Source organism: Mus caroli, chromosome 10, assembly GCF_900094665.2.
Source record: "Mus caroli chromosome 10, CAROLI_EIJ_v1.1, whole genome shotgun sequence".
Taxonomy (NCBI): domain Eukaryota; kingdom Metazoa; phylum Chordata; class Mammalia; order Rodentia; family Muridae; genus Mus; species Mus caroli.
The window spans coordinates 113415764-113437153 of NC_034579.1; the positions used below are offsets into that span (position 1 = coordinate 113415764).

Sequence of the window (21390 nt, forward strand, 5' to 3'; positions counted from 1 at the left end):
TAGCCCTGGCTGTCCTGGAACTCACTTTGTAGACCAGGCTGGCCTCGAACTCAGAAATCCGCCTGCCTCTGCCTCCCAAGTGCTGGGATTAAAGGCGGGCGCCACCACCGCCCGGCGGCTCTTTCTCTGTACAGGAGTTTCAGCTGTGTCTCTTCGAGAGCCACCGACGAGTTTAAGTCTCTCGGCACATTGACTACTCTCATGTCCGTCCGCCTCGTTTTCATCCACACAAGCAATATCAGACTGACTAGAGCATCCTTGGAAGTAAGCACAGATATAGACACTGGCAGAAACACAGAGCTGTCTAGCTTGCACTCCTCTTTGACCAGCCTAACTTACACTTCTGACAGCAGCTTCCCTCCAAACTGTACCCAGGAAAAGCCATTTCCAAGAGCTTCACAGACTGTGTGTGGATCATAGTCATTAAAGACATTGTGAATAAGGACTGGATAATAGAACTGCCGGGGGGACACATCAGTACATCAGGTTACACTAGGCTATGTAATGAAATCTTCATTCACCCCCCCTCCCTGCAAATGCTTCCTTCATTCACCATTATAGTGAGAAGGCTAGGCTGATTCCATGACAGACCTCAAATTGGCAGGTAAGGAGACTAAGTCAATTATTAATAGAAAAAAAACAAAAACCTGCCCTGGCATTCCCCTAAGGTGCTTTAAATTGGGTCTGCAAGCTCACTTCGAGGTCTCTCTATCATAGGGAGACCCCAGCATGCTGGACTTGTGCAGAATAAAACACTCGTTGCACTTACATACTATTTGAGTCTCGGGTGTCATTCTTTGACCAATGGTGGACCCTTACATTAGTAAATCGAATGAAAAAAAATTCTCCCTACCAATGGTTGTTTAATATTGTAAAGCCAATGACTGACATCGTGTTAGTGTTGCTTAAAGTCCGAAGACTGAAGGTATCATTCAGCCATTAGAAAGAACCTGCTGTTCTTGTCTGTCCCTCTTGTGAACGGTCCCTTGGCCTTAGTTACTACAGGTAAGTACAATGAGAAGCCTTGGGAGTGTTTGCAGCAGAGAGCGAGCCACCTGCTGGGGACGCGGGAGGAGTCAACTCACCTGAGAACAGCTGGTTTCCACCCTGTGCATCCCGTAGGAAAAATCATCTGTGAACTCAATGGCCTCCGAACTGATCACATCATGGAAGGCAGGCCAGCCTGGGGCAAGACAGGCACACGGACCAAAAGAGAAGAGACAAAGGCTTGGGTTAGAACGCAATTCTCAAGGATGGTGTAGCTAATGAAGCGAAGCCTTGGCTTGTGACCAGGTCTTCTTCAAGCTTCGATAAAAGGTCAAAAGCTGGAAGAGAGAACAGTAAGATCACATAGAAGTTTAATCCCTCCCTCACATGGGATGGAGGCAGGGAAGCGCTATTGTGCTTCCTTCCATAGTCTTGAATCACCTGATACCTTCTGTGAGTGTCGAGATTTAGAAAGAGCTCTGTGGCCACCTTCTCTTGTCCTCAGAGCCACTAGGCTTGACTTTGAAGCGCTACTGAACCTCCAATGTGGCAGTTTCCAAAACCACCAATTGGGCTGGATGTTAACATGTCAACCATCCCGTACTTCTTTAGAAAATCATGTTTTTTCGATTCTCCGTTTCATATGGTTAAAATAAAAGGGATAGCCAACCTATCCACTCTCTCTAATTTCTCTCCTAGTCTAAAGTGTATCTGGCACACAGCACGTATCTTATAGGTGAAGGTCTTGCTCACTTCCTAGGAAAAGTTCAGAGTGGCACGCCCAGGTGTTTATAGACAGCATTATTTCTCAAACAGCATCTTCCCCTCCCGTTTTCATGAATTGTAGTCTAGTTTTATCAAAACACATTCTCAGAAACTCTTGGTGAGTAGGGCGCACAGTTTGGTTTGCTTATTTTTGTTTTTGTAACATTTCTTCCAATGGTGTATGGAGGTCCTGAAGTCTGGGTGCCCAGACGACGACAGGGGTGAGAAGCTGCTGAATTGCTGATGTCCCTACAGTTTTCCCTTTCAGAGACCACTTGTTCCTGAAGGAAGGAAGAAGCGCTCTAAGAGAAGTGCTTCACAGTAAGGAAGTGCTTCACACTGAAAGAAAACAGTCGGCAAAATGGCGGCAAACACCAACAGTAAGGATTTCCAGTTTCAAACAACTTGGCTTCTGCCAACTTTTTCTAAGAAGCTTGTCCCCAACTCTACATGAGTTCAGGCTTCCCAGTCATTGCTACACTTAACAGTGTGAGCAAAACCCACTTCCAGTTCCTCCATGGGAACTCAGGGCCGCTACCAACCCCACAGACAACCTTAGCCTTACCATCTCAGAACTTCATTCTTCCAAGACTCGCTGCTAAAAGTCATCCATTACTCATTGTGCATTAAACTCTAAAAAGACCTTGTTGACCTGTTTTGATTTACAGTGACTGCTTCACACATTCGGGTGTTCTCTGTTAAACCACAGAAGTGCCAGTTGCTAGTGAGGATAAGTTTCAGGGCCTTATTTAAGGACATTGATAAATGATGTCATTTATCTAGGAAAAGAAGAAAAACGCTGTATATTGTCCTTTTAACCCTTCCATGGCATAAGACATCTGAAAGTAGCTTAAGGCAATAAATGCCAGGGTGGGAGTGTCTGTGGAATCCTTGGGACTTGAGGTTCAGTAGAACAAAGGTAAAGGATGAGACTCCACGTTTTCTGTTTTCCTACTTCCAAAATTCACACTAGGAATGGCGACATGGATGTTGCTCCCCATCCCCCCACCATGCTACACTGCGTTTTATTCTGGCTTGTCTTCTCTGTTTCTCTGATTCTGAGATTGGCTGGCTTTTCTCTGTGCTTTCTTCCTGGGTGATAAGTGCCTAAAAGCAGACCAAACTCACAGCATCACATTATACCACTCAGAGAGCATGGATGCTCACCACCCTGATTTCCAGGAAGTATTAAGCAAGGGGGTGAATAACTGAAACATATCACATAGACCGATAAGGAAGACAAAACACACACACATACACACACACACACACACCATGCTTGCTAGGCTCTCTGCATGGATGGAGATTGTTTGTTTCATTGTGTACATGGGGTAGCAGAGACATGTGGAACATTTAGGCCAAGCATTCTGTGGGCCTTTTGGGGAGAGAGAAGAGGGCACAGAAGTTGTAGGCAGGGGAACCAAAGCTAGAACCTGATAATCTGACTCCCTCAGCCTCTTCACACCCTGCCGATTCCTCTCTAAAATGCTGAGGGCTCTTTCATTTGAGTAGACTACTGAGAAGGAGACCGAGTTTTTATAAAAGTACTTGAATGCCCTATGTGAATGAGTTGACTGCCTCTGGGAGCACATTGACTGACTGACTGGATGAATGAATGATAAATACTAATTGTTTTCTAGTGAACAAACTCTTCAGAGGGGAAAATCCAAACGTCACGATGTAAGTGCATCTAGTTAGAGACTAGATACAGTTTTATTCATTTATTTAAAGCACCACCAAGACAAAGCAACCCAGCTCATCCCTATGTGATAAGGACACTTAGTTAAATCTGAGTATCTCAGTTCAAATGATCTAGTTGGCCACAAAGATACATATTTTGTCAACCCGAACTAAATGTTCAAAGAAATTTCCAGAAGACCATAGTCCAGAACAGAGCATCTCAAGGAGGGTTAGAATGGTGTGGAAGTGCTCAAAGAAATGGTGGCTGACTAGTCTCTTTGTTGTTGTTTAATATGCTGTTTACTTTGGAGGAGACACTGAAAAGCAATTGTCCAGACGTTTCAATACTCCTCTAACTTATAGTGTCCTTGCGCACTATGGATGAATGGCAGATATAAAAATAAATAAATAAAAAACAATCAAATGTTCAGTATGTCCTTCAAACTTTAATCGGTGGAGAGCGACAAGAGAAACAATTCCCCATGACCAATGGCGTTTGTAAAGAGGGCAGTGGCCACCACTGTCACTGGTGACGTTGACAAAGGAGGTTACCAGGTGTGCGTCTCAGGGACGTAAGTTGCAACAGAAAGTGAATCCACTGGAAAGGTAAGTCCTTCCCGACAATCAAGCTAAGGAGGACCGTTGCCCCGGGAATAAATCGTCCTATGACAGGGAGCCCGCAGCGATGACAGCTCTTTGAAAGCGGAATTCCCTCTTCATGTGCAAGTATTTAAAGGAGGAACTCTTCAGTACTGTAAAAATCCTCAAAGGAAACCCTGCCCCCACTGCTAATAACGAGGGGAGCGCTTCAAAGGGCGATAGGCAAAGGCTGAAGCAATCTGCGTCTTGTTGAGAAAATTATCTTGAGCTGAGGAGTGGGGGGGTGGGGGGAGGGAACTGTGTTTATGTCAGTTTTGACATTAAAGAAAGATCATCGATCCTCCGTTCTCTGGGCTTTTCCTTCTGGTCTCCTCATCCAACTAAACATCATTTGTTTTGGATGCGTTCCATGCACTTTTTAAAAGGAAAGTCATGTGAAAACCTGTATAAACAGTGGGCTCCCTCCGCCCCACCCCCACCCCCAGTACGCCCCCTTTGTTTCTATTTGATGAGGTTGGATTTGGGCCTATTATCATCATTTCATTTCAAAGAACATAAACTGTACTTTTTTTTTTTTTTTTTTTTTTTTTTTTTTGGTTTTTTTGAGACAGGGTTTGTCTTATTTTTAATAAATGCAGTCTCCCTTGAAGGAATTGTCATCTCAAGATAGCAAATAAACCCAGCAGCTACAAGGCAAACAGACAACTCTGCGTGCCGCGGTTCTGCTTTGATGCCATTCAACAATCGGGCCAGATTATCTGCAGTTGTATCTTAACACTTCTTGTACAGTAGGGAGCAAGTTCAGGATATGCTCATTAACACCTCTGACCCAAAGCAAATGATCCAAATTACTACCACTAAGTTGCCCCCCCCCCCCGTGCTTGCTATATACACTACAATAGTTTGTTCTTAGACTACAATAAAACTCATTATTCTGCTCTTATCCACAATGCAGTTTGATACAGCTGTTCTGAGGCTACTCCACCGTCAACCAAACAGTGGTCTGGTGCTCCATCTATACTGTGTCCTCAAAGTGCGGCCCTCATTCTCCGTTGTCAATCAGGATGATACATAAAATCCACCTCCCTCCATTCTTCCTCTACTCCCAAGTCAGAGTTAGAAACCCCAGTAAGGTCCCAACATGATCAGTCAGTAGACAACAGTAGAAACTGGGACAAAAGTCTAGTGGGTTGAAAGGTCATTTCAAAAATGTTATCTGAATGTCCACTTAAGTTTGAACATAACTAAAGTCAACTATATCTGAGCATGGTTTCGGATGAACATCTGTATGTTTAGGGTCCACCAAGCCTCGCAGCTCTCTAATTGTAAATATTTCAAGTTATGTTAAGTTTGGGGTTTCTTGTAGCCTGAACCTGTTCATCTCCCTAACCACCGTTTGCCTGCTTAGCTCTACCAAGAAAAATAACACTCGCAGGAAGGCCTCCTGCCGACAACAGTTGTTTGAGGCTTAGATCCTTAATCCTTGACATTTCCAGTGTAACTTTTATCTCATTTTTTAAAAAAGGGATGACTCTCAACTCTCCTTCAAAGACCCCATTTGGTTACAATCTAGTCTTCCATAAGTTTTAGTAATCAACCAAATAGATCCTCGTAGCAGAAAATCACACCGTGCAGATGGCTCATCAGGAAAAGTTTCCCTTCAATCCCCTACCTGCCTACAGGCAACCATGATTTATTGTGTTCCTGTTTAATTCCCTTTTTAAAAGTGTTTATTTCGGTTATCTCTTGATTTGTTCACTTTAAACCCATGCTGTTCAATACAGTCATTACTAGCCATTTGAAGATAGCCACCTGCCAAGTCCTCAACACTCAGACTGCTCTCAAGTCCACAGGTAACTGCTGTTCTGGGGGCAGCACAGACACACAGAACATCCTCCCATGGTTTCCACAATGCACAAGACCTTAGCCACTAGAGAACATGGCTTTATGGATAGAACAGACACATGACACATTCTCACCGAGATGCCCACGGTACAGAAGGCTTCGACCACTAGATCACGTGAGCTTAGATGTTTTTAAATCAATCCCTTTCATGAAAGACTGAGAGTTCATACTCTATCTTTACTAAGCCTCTCATTTCCAGGTTTTTGTAGTTAAGGAGTAGGGGTTTTGTCCCCTGGGGAGGGGAGTTGGATCATCAGTGATATAAGAGATATTTTTTAACCATTCAACATCTTTATTTTTAAATTTTTAATTAAAACATTTCCAGGATAAAATATAGAGGAGAGTGCAGAACCTCTGATGCAATATTTTATCTACTCGGATGTAACAGGTAGCTCAGTTTACATTATTTTCTGCTTCAGATACTTTCCCTACTTTGTTAACAAAAAAGTGCTATGATTCCAGCCAGGTCTGACACCAGCTCTCTACATCCAGGCCTTCGGATGGCATCAAGGCAGTTGTTCTACAGACCCTGCCCACACTGCTTCCTCCATGAACATCTGGATCCACAGACAACACACACGCACCACTTTAACCACTGAGTGTCTACAGAAGTGATGTCACATCTTGACTGTCTTTCAATGATTCATTTTTTTTCTTGATATTCTTGGTCTTTGGTGTTTGTAATAGTATTATCTAAGTTCACAAACACAAAACCTTTCAAATACCTCCGAGAATACCAATGGGAGGGTTGGTTCAACTTAAATTTTCTGCAATTTTCTAAAATATGTTTTTTCCGGGGCAACTGACATTCTCACATCTCTGGAGAGCCTTGATCATGGTGTATATTTAAGAATAGAGGCTGGATAAATTGTCCCACCTGCTCGACATAGGTGCTTCTGTTATTAGGCGTAATTGTGGGCTTATTCCTTCAGTGGCTCTTATCTCTGTATAGAAAGGCTGCTGACAGACAAGGGTTTATTCTGAGGTTTCTTAAATACCTAAAAGGGAAATAGTTGATATCACAGGACCAGACCCTCAACAGCAGCCCCAATTCACTGACAGCCAGCTTAATAATATCTTAAGAGAACAGTATTCCAGGACCGTTCTCGTGTAGAGAATCGATGATCTGTCCTTTCAAATATGAAAGTGAGGAAGACATAAAACCGGTCTGCCATACCTTTAGGCTCCCATCCTCCCCCGCCCCGTCAATTTGCTCTCGCCAGTCCTGAACTCTGAGCTTTTTTGTTACTCTGCTGGGCATCAACTGTTGCACATAGTCTGGGATGTAGTGTTGAAAAGCAGGAATATCCATTATATCCATTTCCATTCTTAGAAACATTGCTTAGACTTCCCTGTGTGCTCAACTCCAGGGCTCTATAATGGCCACCACCCCTCTTGCTTACTTCTTTTTTTACCCCAATTTTAGGAGTCTTTTACAGCGGGAAAGAAATAACAGTGCATCTTATTCTATATATCTTGTGCAAGAAAATAAGATTGCAGATTTCAGCCACCATGTCATATTTTCTGTTAAGAAGAGGCAGATTTAAGGTTTCAATTTTTTTTTTTTTTTTTTTTTGCTACTAACAGGAAGGATCTTATTGATAAACAAATACCAAAGTCAGCCCTGAGTTTTGTAGCTTGATGGAAAACTGTTTGCCTGGTGTGTGTGAGGAGGCTCTGGGTTAGATTCTCAGCAATGTAAAAACTAACTGAGCAAAATAAATGAAAGTCGGGATTGTGCTAAGCAGCTTTAATTGGCTTAGATGCAGCTCTGTGGCTGAGAACTGACTGTGGGCTAAGTATTCAAGCACTCTGAAGGCACTTGTCTTGCCAGCTCAGAATCAGCAGTTTAGAGTCAGAATTTAGAATCAGAATCAGACTGGTTCTGGGAAAGACATCTCTCACACAACTTTACAAGCTTATGTTTCTAACATTGTTTGAAAGCTTGTTGTGCTCTGCCTTGACATTGCAAATATAAGAACAAGAAGCCCCCCCCCCCACTCCCATGTGAGGACCACAGGATTTTATCTCTATAAACAAGATCTCTCTCCAGAAGCAAAAGACAAAGGATCAAGAGTAATCACTGGGAAAACAGAGCTCTGGCTTTGGGCAAACATTCCTACACAGTGTATCTAATCTTGTCAGGTGGCACCTGAAAAATAAAAAGGTAGCTAGAATATACCTTTAAAAATATTTGATTTTATTTGTAGGAATACGTGCCAGAAGAGGGCATCAGATCCAGCCCCCCCCCCCCCCCCCCCGGAGCTGGAGTTAGACAGCTGTGAGCTGTCAGTGTGGGTGCTGAGAACTGCACCCAGGTCCCCTGCAAGGGTGGCAAGTGCCCTTAACTGCTGAGCCATCTCTTCAACCCCAGTCTGACTGCCTTTTAAACTCTGTATTCTAGGGGCTGTGGGATATGAAAATGTAGGGTCTGCTTATGGGCTTTATAGACTACTAACAAGATCATGTTTGTCTTTTTTAAAAGATGGTTCTAGAAACAGATTGCAAAGTCAAACAAACAAACAAACAAACCATAAGAGAGATTGTGAAGTTAGGAGTGTTGGAAGGTTCTACACTGAAATAGAACCCATGATGATCTCATTGTTTCTCAACCTGAACGCTGCGACCTTTTAATACAGTTCCTCATGATATGGTGACCTCAACCATGAAAGTATCTCTGTTGGTAAGTTTGCTACCGATATGAAGCGCAATGTAAATATTTGGGGCAACAGAAGTTCGTCAAAGGGGTCCTGACCCACAGGTTGAGAACCATAGTTCTAAATGAATTCGTTGATTTTGGTGACAGTGATATATTTGGCAAGATGAAGGAGCAAAAACAGCCTGGAGTCCGGGCTGGATCACGGCGGCTGACACACACTTTCAGTGCAAAGCTTAAAATCAGTTTCTTAAGGACGGCAGAGTGATCTGTGGACTTGAAGGTAAAGACCAAGCCAGAGAGACAGATTTGAAAGTCATCCGAACGTAAAGGCACGCTCGGGGTGAGGACACACAGGAAGGAGAGGCAGGCCAGACCGGTACTTAAATGTGGCTTAAGAGTGAGTTAGCGGAAGAAAATAAAGAGCGCTTCAAGAATTAGAAAGACGGAGATAAAACCAGCTCAGAGTTCAAAAAGGAAACTGCTAAAGGTCAAAGGGCCCAGGGAAGCCACAGCATCTACAGGAAGATCTAAATGCAGGGAGAGGGAACAAATCCTCTTCCTTCCAGCAGAGGGCAGCAGGAAGGAAGTCGAGGCAGGGGAAACAGTGGGCACGTGATCTCTGTGTTACCTGGATTCTGGCCCCTCCCACTCAACCCACAGCTCTCGGTTTTCTAAAGCATCTTAAAGTAACAATGTTACTTTTCCTAAAATTTCTCAATAAAAATGAATGTGAGATGTGAAAGTGTTAGAAATACTAATTACAAAGCACTATTCAAGTGCTCCTCGAGACTCTAATCAGAAGTGATACTCCAAAAGGCTTACAGAGAACTTTAATTTTGTATTTTGTGTCATTCCTAGTATATTGTGGTCTACCAAACAAATCGTGATGGACCAGATGTTATAAAGGACCATAAAAATGTGATTTGCTCTTGATGCACCGTAGGAAAAAATAAATATGGCTCAAGAAATGACTCCAGAGACGTAACTGCAGGTCTGTGTCCACACTGAACCTGTTCAGAGAAACCAAGACTTGTACTTCAAACGATGTCTCATGGTTAGCATTTACTTATTTATATGAACAACTCAAAATTAACAGTGCTCTAAGCACCGAGAGACCATGGCTGCTTTATTTACTAATATATTTTTTAATACCTAACCTATAGAGCTATTTCTTGAATGAATCAAACAATAAAGAAAATATATTCTGCTAACAGCAAAATTAAACCTAATGAAAAGCAATAAATCCCCACTTACGGCAGTAAAAATTGCAGAGAAAGAAAGTATGATGCTGTTTCCCAGGATCCAAGGGAAGTGGGAAGGAATTATTATTATTTGATGGTTTGGAGTTTCCACTTTATAAGGTGAAAGGTTATAGAACTGGGTGGTGGTTTCACGCCGCCATTAATTTATTTCATGCCCTCAACTACACACCAAACAATGTTACTGTGGTGAATTCTATTACATTTTGCCCTCATGAAAAATACGTGCGTGTGTGTATGCGTGCATGTGTGGGTGCATGCGTGGGTGCATGCGTGGGTGCTTGCGTAGGCCGGAAGTAAGTTTGGGGTGTTGCTCTTGAGGTGCTGTCCACCTTATTTTGTGAGCTGGGGACTGGCTTCAGGTTCACCCAGCATTAGACTGGGCTTGCTGGCCAGTAGGCCCAAGAGATCTGCCTGCTCCCACCTCCCCGGTGCTTAAGTGACAAGCGTGAACCTTCGGTATGTGTATGTGCCATCAGAGGAAGGTCCCCATCAGGAACTGAGCCGGTGCCTGAGCCAGGGCTGGGTTTCCCAAACTCCCAACCGGAGGAAAGAGAGATTATTCTTCTAAACAAGAAAGAGAAGAAAGGAAGAAAAGGAAGAGGGAGAAAGGAGAGGAAGACACAGAAGGGAGGGAAGAAGAAGGACGGGAACAGAACGTCTGAATGCATCTGCTACTGAACCAACCGAAGAAGTAGGGGAAAATAGGCAAATGAATTCTATTTTCTTAGGCAACATTTAGTAAATAACAATTAAACATTAATTATTTTTTTCTATCAAAAAGAATGACTGTTTTTCCAAACACATTCATTAATAAATTTAGATGTAAAATAAGGTACCCTCATTCCCCTCCCCGCCCCCCATAATCACTGCAAACATTTGAGTCTATTTCAGGACACCAGCACCACAGGCTGTCGAGAACACTGAGGTGTCCTCTGGGCCGTGTAAACATCTGGTATCTATTCTCTGTAGAGATTAATAATGGAGCCGCACTGCACCAGGTTTCACACTAATTCCTTTGAGCCCTGTACGGCATTTTTAAATGGTTCCAAACACACAGGATCTCTAATTGGTGTGGACTTCACCCACAGTCGTGAGCTGTCTCTAACCCATAGGCAACAATTGACAGTGCCCAGCTCCCCTATCTCCCTTAGTGGAGGCAGCTATTAATAATACTGCTTTTCCAAGGTCAATAAAATTACTGAGCTAAAACAAACCATTCCAACAAAAGGGCCGGAGTCGGAGACTTTATTTTCCCTTGCCAACCACTGCCTCTTGTTTCTTTAAATCAAGGTCGGTGTTTTAAAAGATGCAACTCACATCAGCTTGAAGACTCTCGGCATCAAGGGACCTGAGCAACATCAAATGCCACGGCCGGACTTCAGCCATAATCCCTAAAAAGTGCCATTAAAAAATGTCTCTCAAACTGGGCTTAAATTTAGTGCTGAGCCAGTCACTTCCACCCCCGAAACAGTCAACGTGAGATGATTATTTTATTTTGCTTCCAAAAGCTCTTCAGTCCGGGGAGGCATCCGTCCATTAGGACCTTACACAAGGACTTTGCAGTTTGTTTAGAATTTATTAGCTACAGCAGACAGGAAGGTGGCAATGTGGGCTGTTTGCTGAGTGAAGATTATTTACTGTGCTCAACTGACCTTAGAAATACCACAAGAGATAAAACAGGGAAATTCAAAGAAACACAGATTCTATTCCCAGTGGTATGCACTTTACACTGAAGGAAAACAAGGCCCCCACCAAGTGGGGTCCTGGCTCACACCACACACTCTGGAGCACACCGGGCAGTGCCAAACTGGAGCTTATAGTCCTCAGCGTGGCACCCATCAACACTTTCACAGTAATTCCTTGTCTAAATGCATGGACCTGGCAGAAATGCTAAAACTATTTTTTTTCTCTTTAAAGGGCAGTTTGAGTATCAAAATTCTTTTACCCATCTCAGGTTTCTCCTTAACTGGTCTCTCCAAACACGCAGCTGGCTTTTGATCTTTACTGTATTACAGAAGCTTAAATACTACAACTTAAAATAAAATCTCCCTGTTTCCATAAATATTGTATGATCCTTTATAGTCAGCACTGACTCTTCACATGCACCTACTATTAATTACACGTCTGATAGCCCACCTTGAAAAAAATGGAAAGAGAACATACTCAGAAAGTTATTTAAAATGAAATATTAGAATAAATTAATTTTCTCAAGAGTTTTTTTTTTGCATTACAAAATGTATTTTGCCTTTGTAGCAGACACATGGCAAAACTGAAGCAATTTATCACAACACTAAGCATTTTTTAATATATATATGTATATATGTATGTATATATATATATACATATATATATATATAAAGTTATAGTTGACATCACAAAAGCAGGAAGCAGGCTAGGAAGGCAGTTCATTGTTTAAAGGCTTTGCCACACGAGCAAGGGAACCTGAGGTTGGAGTCCCTCCACTCGTGTAAAAAGCCAGTGTGCGGCAGCACGTGCCTGCAGTCCCAGTGCCAGGAACATGGAGGATGGGAGACCCACAAACTCGAGCCACGAGTCTACTGAACTCCTGAGCTCCGTGTTCAGTTAGAGATCCAGTCTCAGAGAAAGGAGGTGGAGAATGACTGAGGAAGAGACCCAGCACTCCCCTCGTGCCACTACCAGCATGTTCCCACAAGCACACACACACTACACACACGCCACACACACACATACACACCACACACATACACACATACATACCACACACACACCATACACACACAAACCACACACACACACACAAAAGGGGTCAGGAGAGGAAGAAACCTATGTCCCATGAAGACTTAGCTTCACAACAGTTTGAAACTCTTCAGAGAAATAATTTGCTAACATGCAATTCTCCTCTGATCTGTTGTGTGTATGTGTGTGTGTGTTTGTGAGTGTGAGTGTGTGTTTGTGAGTGTGTGTGTGAGAGAGTGTGTCTGTGAGTGTGTGTATGTGTATATATGTGTGTGTGTGCGCATGTGTGTGTGTCTTGTGTGTGTGTGTATGTGTATATGTGTGTGTTTCCTAAAAGTTATCCCTGTCTCCTATATCATATTCTGTTTGTCTCCTATTTGCACCCCCTTAATTTAAATATAAACTCCATGAGATTATACAGTTGCTTTCCTGCCAAAATATTCCAAGCTCCAAGATTGGGCAGATGGTGGAACAATTGCCGGGATGGATGAACGTCCTACGGAACAGAATCCCATTACTCCAGAGAGCTGGGATTTCAGGATTCCATCTAAAACTTGCTTTAAATTTACAATGCGCCAAGTGTTTATGCTGTTAGCAGAATTAATTCTACAACCTCTACCACTTACCAATATTTGTTCACCATTCTGGCACCAGAAGACACATTCCTTTCTATAAGTTCCAAACTCTTCCTAACAGTATACTGGGCATCAGTGACAGAGACCCATGTGATACCCCTCATGTGTACCTTTGGGGACCTCAGGCAGCCTATGTTGAGATCCAGGTGCGCAAGTGGCCCTGGTAGTTTGAAAGTTTAGGTGATTTTAATTCTAACCACTGACAACAATTGAAAGCTTTAAAGTAGAGTGCATCACACGAAGAGTTAAAGCCCATATGACCATGTTTATCTAAAGGGTGGCAATGCAAACACTATAGAGAACTATAGTGGACTCCTGAACTGAATGGTTCTGTGTATCTCTGGGCTGATGGCCCAGGGTTCTATAAGAAAGTAGGCTGAGGAAGCCATGGGGAACAAACAAGCCAGTAAGCAGCTCTCCTCCATGGCTTCTGCATCAGCTCCTGCCTCCAGGTTCCTGCCCTGTTTGAGTTCCTGTCCAGACTTCCTTCAATACTGAACAGAGATATGAAACTATAAGGCAAATGAACCCTTTCCTCCCAAACTTGTTTTTTGGTCATGGTGTTTCATTGCAGTGATAGAAGCCCTATCTAAGACAAGTCCCAAGATCCAGTAGAGTAAAACTTCATGAAGAGCTAACCATCCCCCAAATATATTCCACACCCAAAGGCCAGCAAATCATGTTGTCAGCTATGAGGTAATGCTCAAGCTTACCTGTTACACCAGGTACAAGACATGGGCACAGAGCACTAGTGGGTACTAGAACAACTGTGTTCTTCTTGTGGTTTCTTTGGCATAGGGATTCACTGTGGAGCCCTTACTGGTCTAGAACTTGCTAGAACTTGCTAGACAGACTAGCCTCTCCATCACATCATCCATGCTTAGTTCTGCATCCCAAGTGCTGAGAACAGAGGTGCTCATTGCTATACTGAGCTAAACGTTTGCTGGAATGGAAGCCAAACTGACCCGAAGGAAATATTAATTAAAACAAGGAGCTGGTGAGATGGCTCAGTGGGTAAGAGCACCCGACTGCTCTTCCGAAGGTCCAGAGTTCAAATCCCAGCAACCACATGGTGGCTCACAACCATCCGTAACGAGATCTGGCGCCCTCTTCTGGAGTATCTGAGGACAGCTACAGTGTACTTACATATAATAAATAAATAAATCTTTAAAAAAAACAAAAAAAAAAACAAAAACAAAAGGCACCAGGACAAGGACTGAAGACACTGAAGGGTGAATACAACTGAATCTTGTAGTGTATGTGTATGGGAATCACACAATCAAACCCGTTACCTCATACTATACTACTGATGTGTGCAATCTTAAAAAATAAAAAAATTTCAAATTAAATTGTGTCATACACTTTAAATATACAGCATATACAATAAAACTCCTGGAACCTTCGTGTTAAATTTTCTTTTGGAATGGACTGCTCTGGAGGCCTGATGACACACACCGATAATCCCAGGGCTTGGTAGACTAAGGCGGGAGAGCCTGTAGTTCTGGGCCAGCCTGGGTTTCCTTTCCTACTATGTGGGTCCTAAGAATAAAACTCAGGCCATCAGGCTTGGTAGTGAGTCTCTTAGTCCACTGAGTCGTTTATCGGCCCTTACACACTCTTCAGCTACAACAATTCAAAAGCTGTACAGACACAATAACAATGAGCAGAACAGAAACTCAGAGACACACGTACTTTAAAAAACAAGTCTCTGGTTTTCTAGTTTGTTATCAGAATTTTCTGAAAGCTTCACTCAGCATTCAATAACACCACAGACCCTGGGGATTTAAAAAAATATTTAAAAAGTTACAGTCTCAGCCATATACTATAAGGTGGACAAAAGTCATGGTGTTCAATGCTACATAAAAATGAATTTTAATTATATTTCCCACCCTGGAAAACTTTCTTAGGAAAAGTTTTACCAAACTTTCATGCTATACGTGTTAAGTTTTAAAAAAATAATCTTTGACAAGGGTAAACTAAGAGCAGGTTTTTATATAGGTTTTTGTTTTGTTTCATTTTTATTTACCATGTTCCTTTCACATAACTTTACACCTTCCAATTAATGTCAGCTTTTCATTCAGCTCCTGAAGGGCCCTTGGCTCCTGGCCTCTGAGATGGTGCAGTGTTGTTGCTTTTTAAATGCCTGGTTAATATTCCCCTGCCACTTTAAAAAATTCATGCACATATTTATTAACCATATATAAATGCATAAACGTGAATATAGCAGTCACATCTTATGTGCAACCTTTTTCCTGTTTTTTTTTCTATTTACCACTCTCATAGGAAATCTATGTTAACAGCCTAATAAGGGTTGTATTGCATATTTGTCTGCTCTAATGGCCACATAAAATCATAAATATGTACACACGAATCAACATGAATGCCTTAGCATTCCACCGTGCAAGTGTCCCCCATGCCACAGAGGTAACTTCGGATCTAATTCTTCCCTCTTCGTGTAACAAACTGTAATAGACACAGAACCATCTGGGAGGAGGGAGGGAAGGAGGAGGAGACATGAGAGGGGAGGAGGCCAAGAGAGACTCACAAGGATGTGATTACAGTTGCACTGCGTTATACACAGGTATTAACATCTTACACGGGGGCTAGAGGGATGCTCTGAGGTTAGGAGTGCTTCCTGCTCAGTCAGAGAGCCTCAGTTTGTTTCTCAGCACCCACACAGGCACCTTCGCATCCACCTGTAGCTTCAGCTGCCAAGGGCGCAACCCACTCTTTGAGCCTCTGTGGGTACCCACATGCATGCAGGCACACCTTGAGTGCACAAACACAACCACACACAAATAAATAATAAAAATGTTAAATGTTACACTGAAACCTGTTATTCTATATAGCTAATAATTTACATAATTATTTTATAAAATTAATACATTTATGCAATAATTTATATGATCGACAAATACTAATAAGAAAGAAATTAATGAAAACATGGCGAAGGCCGGTCTTACAATAACATCCTGGTACAATGGCTCTGCACGTGGTAGACCCCCTGAACGGGAAGTGTTTATAAAAATTCTCTATTTTCTCAGCAGTGATGGGCACAACCACTGCTCTCTCCTCTGCTCTGCTGGCAATCACGCTTAAGGCCCTCTCCGTAGCCCCTTTGTGAGATTTCAGTCTGGGAGCACTCCACAGTCTGGGAGCACTCCACAGTCTGGGAGCACTCCACAAAGGTCATGTCCTTTACAGTTTCACTATTTATTAACATACACATTTCTCCTTGGACATTGTTATTTGCTTTTGCTTACACTGAGCAGTTCTTTGTAGACCCCATGTCTGTTCATCTTTTTCTCCCACAACAATGAGTAGAGATGGTTTTAGACCAGCTATTAACATTATTCTGAGCCTATTCTCTGTCTACACCGGTGGTTGTCAGCCTGTGGGTCATAACCCTTTGGGGGGTCGAATGATCTTTCCATAGAGATCACTTAAGATCTTGGAAAAAAACACATATTTATATTGCTACTCATAGCAGTAGCAAAGTTACAGTCATGAAGTAGCAACAAAAATAATTTTATGGATGGGGTCATCACCACATGAGGAACTGTATTGAAGGGTTGCAGTGTTGGGAAGGTTGGAAACCACTGGTCTACACTATATGGTTAGAGAAACTAACCTTGCTGCACAGATCTATGGGAAGTTGGGGACATGGTCAATTTAACTTCACATTGCCAGCTGAGAGATCAGGCATATGGGAGAATTGAGTGGAGCCGGGTTTCAGTGTGTGCCATGGGGCATCCACCTCTGCACTCTCCAGGATCTCTGGCGAATGCTTTAAGTGCATCCGGTTTACATTTTGTTTGTTTGTTTGCTTGTTTTTAAACCTCATACGGTGGTAAGACCTCTGTGGTTTCCATGTGGTTACTAGCTGGTATCTACTCAACAGGGAAGAATTCAAACGCCAGCCTCCCCTTGTGTGTAAAGGAAACTTGGGTCTCCCGACTCATTTAGATTGTTGTGTGTTTTTACAGCAGTAAAAGGATCTCCAAAATGCTCTACCCCTTCCATGCCAACTTTAGAAACACTGTGTGGGTTCTGAAGGTCCCATCCCACCATACTGTCTCCTAGGGAGGCATAAGGAAAAACACCAACGTGTTTCCAAGCCGCCATCCTATCTATCCCTGACTCTACCTTCCCCTCTCTAACTTACAGTTGTGATCACCTGGGTTTTCTTTTGATGTTTTTTTGTTTGTTTGCTTGATTGTTTTTCCAGACAGAGTTTCTCTGTGTAGCCCTGGCTATCCTGGTACTTGTTCTGTAGGCCAGGCTGGCCTCAAACTCACAGAGATCCACTTGCCTCTGCCTCCCGAGTGCTGGGATTAAAAGGCATGCGCCACCACTGCCCAGCTTAGTTGTGATAGTTTTAAGACATTTTGTTGGGGGGGGGTTAAATATCTAAACTACAATGAAATCGGCATGGTATTGTGTGATAATGTGTAACATAACATATAGGCATCCAGGGGCATTAAGTGAACCAATCACCATTTCCCCTTTCTACCTCTGGGATGTCTCCATTTCATCAGAGGGAAAACCAATTCTTACTAAATAACTCCCATTCATTCCCCACAGACTGAGTCCCTGCAAACTATCTTTGGATTTTCTATCTTTATTTTGCTTTTCAGTTTAGGTTGTCCATCCATCCGTCCATCCATCCATCCATCCATCCATCCATTCCATCAGTGAACATTTGAGTTGTTTCTGTCTTTGTGTATTGTGCATAACTTGCTATGAACACGGGAGAACACGCAAGCACCGTTCAGATCCCTGACTTCAACTCTTGTGTAGATTTCTATAAGGGGTGGTGTTGATTGAGCTGGCCCAAACCTGCAGGTCTCTTCCGCTGTTCACCAACAAGAGAATACCATAGTGTATATCCGTAGCCCAGACAAAAAGTCAAAAGTCAAAATTCAAAGTATAGGTTCTATCTATCAAAGTATGTGATCAAAAAAAAATAATAATCACAAGTCAAAGAATTGCAAAGCTGGGGGAGTCTTTACAGGGTCCTAATACTCCCATGGTCTCTCTAACGTGAATTTCCTGCTTATTTTTTCTCATGGGGCTAAAATAACTGGGTAAGTCACTCTCACGTTCACCAGCCAGTTTGCTGCACATTTATCCATTGAACGTTCACATGAGGAGAGACATTGTCAACACTATGAACACTCAGTGGCAATCACATATCCAAAACATCATTCAGACCATGCTCACAGAACTAGAGATTGGAACTGGAGCGTTCCATGTGTTGGTATCAGGACCTCAGAAACCAATGACATCACAAAAGCACGACCCACACCCTGTTGCTAAGACAACAGCCACCATATTTCCAGAATCCACTTGGCTCACCTCCCACCCTTACCTGTGACTACACCATCATCCAAGGCTCCTTCTCTCTCTCTCTCTCTCTCTCTCTCTCTCTCTCTCTCTCTCCCCTTTCTCTTTCCACCGCCACCTTGCCCTTTTCCCTCTCAACAAATTTCATGTGGGGGGGGGGGAAGAAATGGTGAGAGGGGGAGTAAGGGGCAAGAGACAAGAAAGAGAGGCAGGAGTGAGAGAGAGAGAAGGGGGCAAGCAGCCCCTTTTATAGTGGGTCAGGCCTACCTGGCTATTGCCAGGTAACTGGTGGGGGTGGAGTCCAGACAGAATACCAACATCATGTGTCTATGTTAACACATGCTGATATTAAAAAACATCAATTTACTTCTTTATCTGTGTGCACAGCTAGCTTTCTGGTTCCCAGGTATATACACTGACCTGCCTTCTCAGTAGAAGTAGTGGTAGTTCACTCTCTTCAACTCTCCTGTTTTAAGTTAGTTTCCTAACCACCAGGCCCATTGGGTCTTAGCATGGTTAGAGACACTCTGTGCCAGGGATGCGCTACTTCTAGCCTGTGTTTAAACCCTGTGTGTATAAAGCTTTTTGGCTCCCCCACCCAACCTCTTGTAATCCATTCATCTCTCCTTACCAGCGCACTGGAAACTGGTTCTTTACTCCACTGTCTAACATTTCATTTCAGCTTACTATAAACAACATATGGATGCAGAGTATGCAATGCCAGAGGGCACTGCCTTCCTAGGGCTATATTTTCTGTATTATTTAACTGGCAGGCAATTACTACCTCAGTTCCTACTACTCTAACAACTGTAAACATCAAATAAAACACCATCATGGTACATATATGGATACCCAGTGATATTTATCAGTTGCTGAACAGTCCAGTATATTTGCAACTCTGTCTCCTTTTCTTCTACACCAAGTGAAGCCTGACGACAGGCCAGCAAGCTTGAGAACCGGACTGAGAATGCAATCGAGAATTGAATCTCTCATCAAATCAGACAAAGCGCCCAGGCCAGCACACACATACCAACTCGGGACCGGCCTCAGCCAAGTGAAGGCGCTCTGCTGTGAGCTTAACTGTTTGCATTTCTGAAAAAAAAAAAATGACCAAGGCTAGGGCAATGAAAGGGATTAATTTTTCAGTCTTGTTGAAGAACAGGAGTCGATCTGTGACCCAGCTCCCCAGGTATTACCCGCCCGGCCCCAAGAACAGAATCATTTAGGAAGTAACTGCTTCAAGGAGTCTATCTGAAACTACAAAGACATTGAATTCCTGTCAGATGCGGGCATTTCTTCAGGGAATAAAAGAATTTTATGACTCATAAGACGACAATCTCCTGAATACTCACTGAAGTAATCTAATGAGGTACTGTCACCAGGAGAGAAGTTTGATGAATGGATGCGTTATGCAGGAGAGTTTTAGGCAAAACAGGAAATTGAAAAGACTCAGACGTGTATTCGTTTGTAATTTCTCCTTTCGGGATAAAACTAACTTCAGAAACACACTTTTCCCATGTGGCATGGCATTCCAGAGAATGCCACATTCGACTTCTAGGTCCTTAATTAAAAATTCATATTTTTAAGAGTGTGCACAGATGGTGGCAAACCATCCTGAGGCAGCCGAGTCCAGGACTTGGTTCTAAGTCATTTTGAAGATTCTTATTCTCCAAATTAGATATAATTTGGAAGGGAAATGTAAGTGCTGAGGGTAAAGACTTGTACCCTATGCTGATTAATCAGGAAGGAGGTAGGGATTTTCCTAGGGAAATACAAAAGGAAGCTGAAGAGATAGCAGTGTAGCCTTGACTTTTAGATAAGGCAGAAGCACACAACACCAAGAAGGCCACCTTGACCTTAAACTAGTCCCAGTTAATTCTAATCAAAATTTTGTCTGTTCTATATTAAATTTTCTTCTACTAACAGGTTGTAAAAATAGAGCAAGCAATGAAAGCCCTCTGTTTAATCTTTCCCAGGGACAAACACAGTGTAATGTATAATATGTAACTACGAATTGGTTGGCAAGTTACTTTTATTTAATTTAGTCTATGCTCAGCTTCACCTCTGAAATACCAGTCTGCGTCCTTCTATCTGGCTTGATTCTATAGTCCACTTAGCACAGTAAGTGTTTACACTGAGAAGACAAGAAAATGTGTGATATATTTTAACTGTCAAAAGTGTTGTGAACAGCAGCAGCTGGAAGAATGCCTAGCCCCTTTCTCTCTTACCCAACAGCCTGTACTTTCCACAACCCAGCAGTTACATCCTTTCATGTCTATATTAAAAGAAAGGCAGAAGGAAGGAAAATGAATTTATTGCTGTTTCTGAAAAAAAAAAAAAAGCACATTATAGCTCCTCTCATGTGTGGTCTCTACATTCAGTGCAAACTTCGAGTTAGTATAGGGGGACGAACTGGTCGCCAGCAATGAAGCTTTTTCTTTCTTTCCATTTTGTTGTTGGTTTTTGTAGACACAAAAGCCTGGGAGGGCCCTCTGCGTGAACCCTGCTTTTTCCTGCTTCTCTAGGTGTACCTTGTACATCATCCTAAACTCGTCATCACAAGGCTGTGCTGAAAGGCTATTCTCAGCCGACTCAACTCTGAAAATAAGTTGCTTCTTATACCTCCTTCTGACACAGTGATCTTCCACTACTGAAGCTGAAGAGATGGCTACATTACACCCCTGCCACAGTGACGACAGGCCCTACAGGAATATTCTGGGGTGAATATTGAATGGTAAAGAAAGTACGGGCATGATTAGACTTTATGTTTAGCACATTCAACTCTAGAAATGTGAGGTTTGCCCACCCTCTGTACCACACCCCCATTATTTGT

General features: G+C 42.7%; 1 protein-coding gene across 3 annotated transcripts in view; it reads right to left on the minus strand.

The window, feature by feature from the left end:
- The window catches only part of Msrb3 (methionine sulfoxide reductase B3), a 115733-nt gene that overhangs the window by 7020 nt on the left and 87323 nt on the right, over positions 1-21390 (minus strand). For all 3 annotated transcript variants that reach the window (XM_021175168.2, XM_029482658.1, XM_029482659.1), the window contains exon 6: positions 1086-1183. In XM_021175168.2, coding sequence (XP_021030827.2) covers positions 1086-1183 — 98 coding nt within the window. The remainder of the gene's footprint in view (positions 1-1085; positions 1184-21390) is intronic.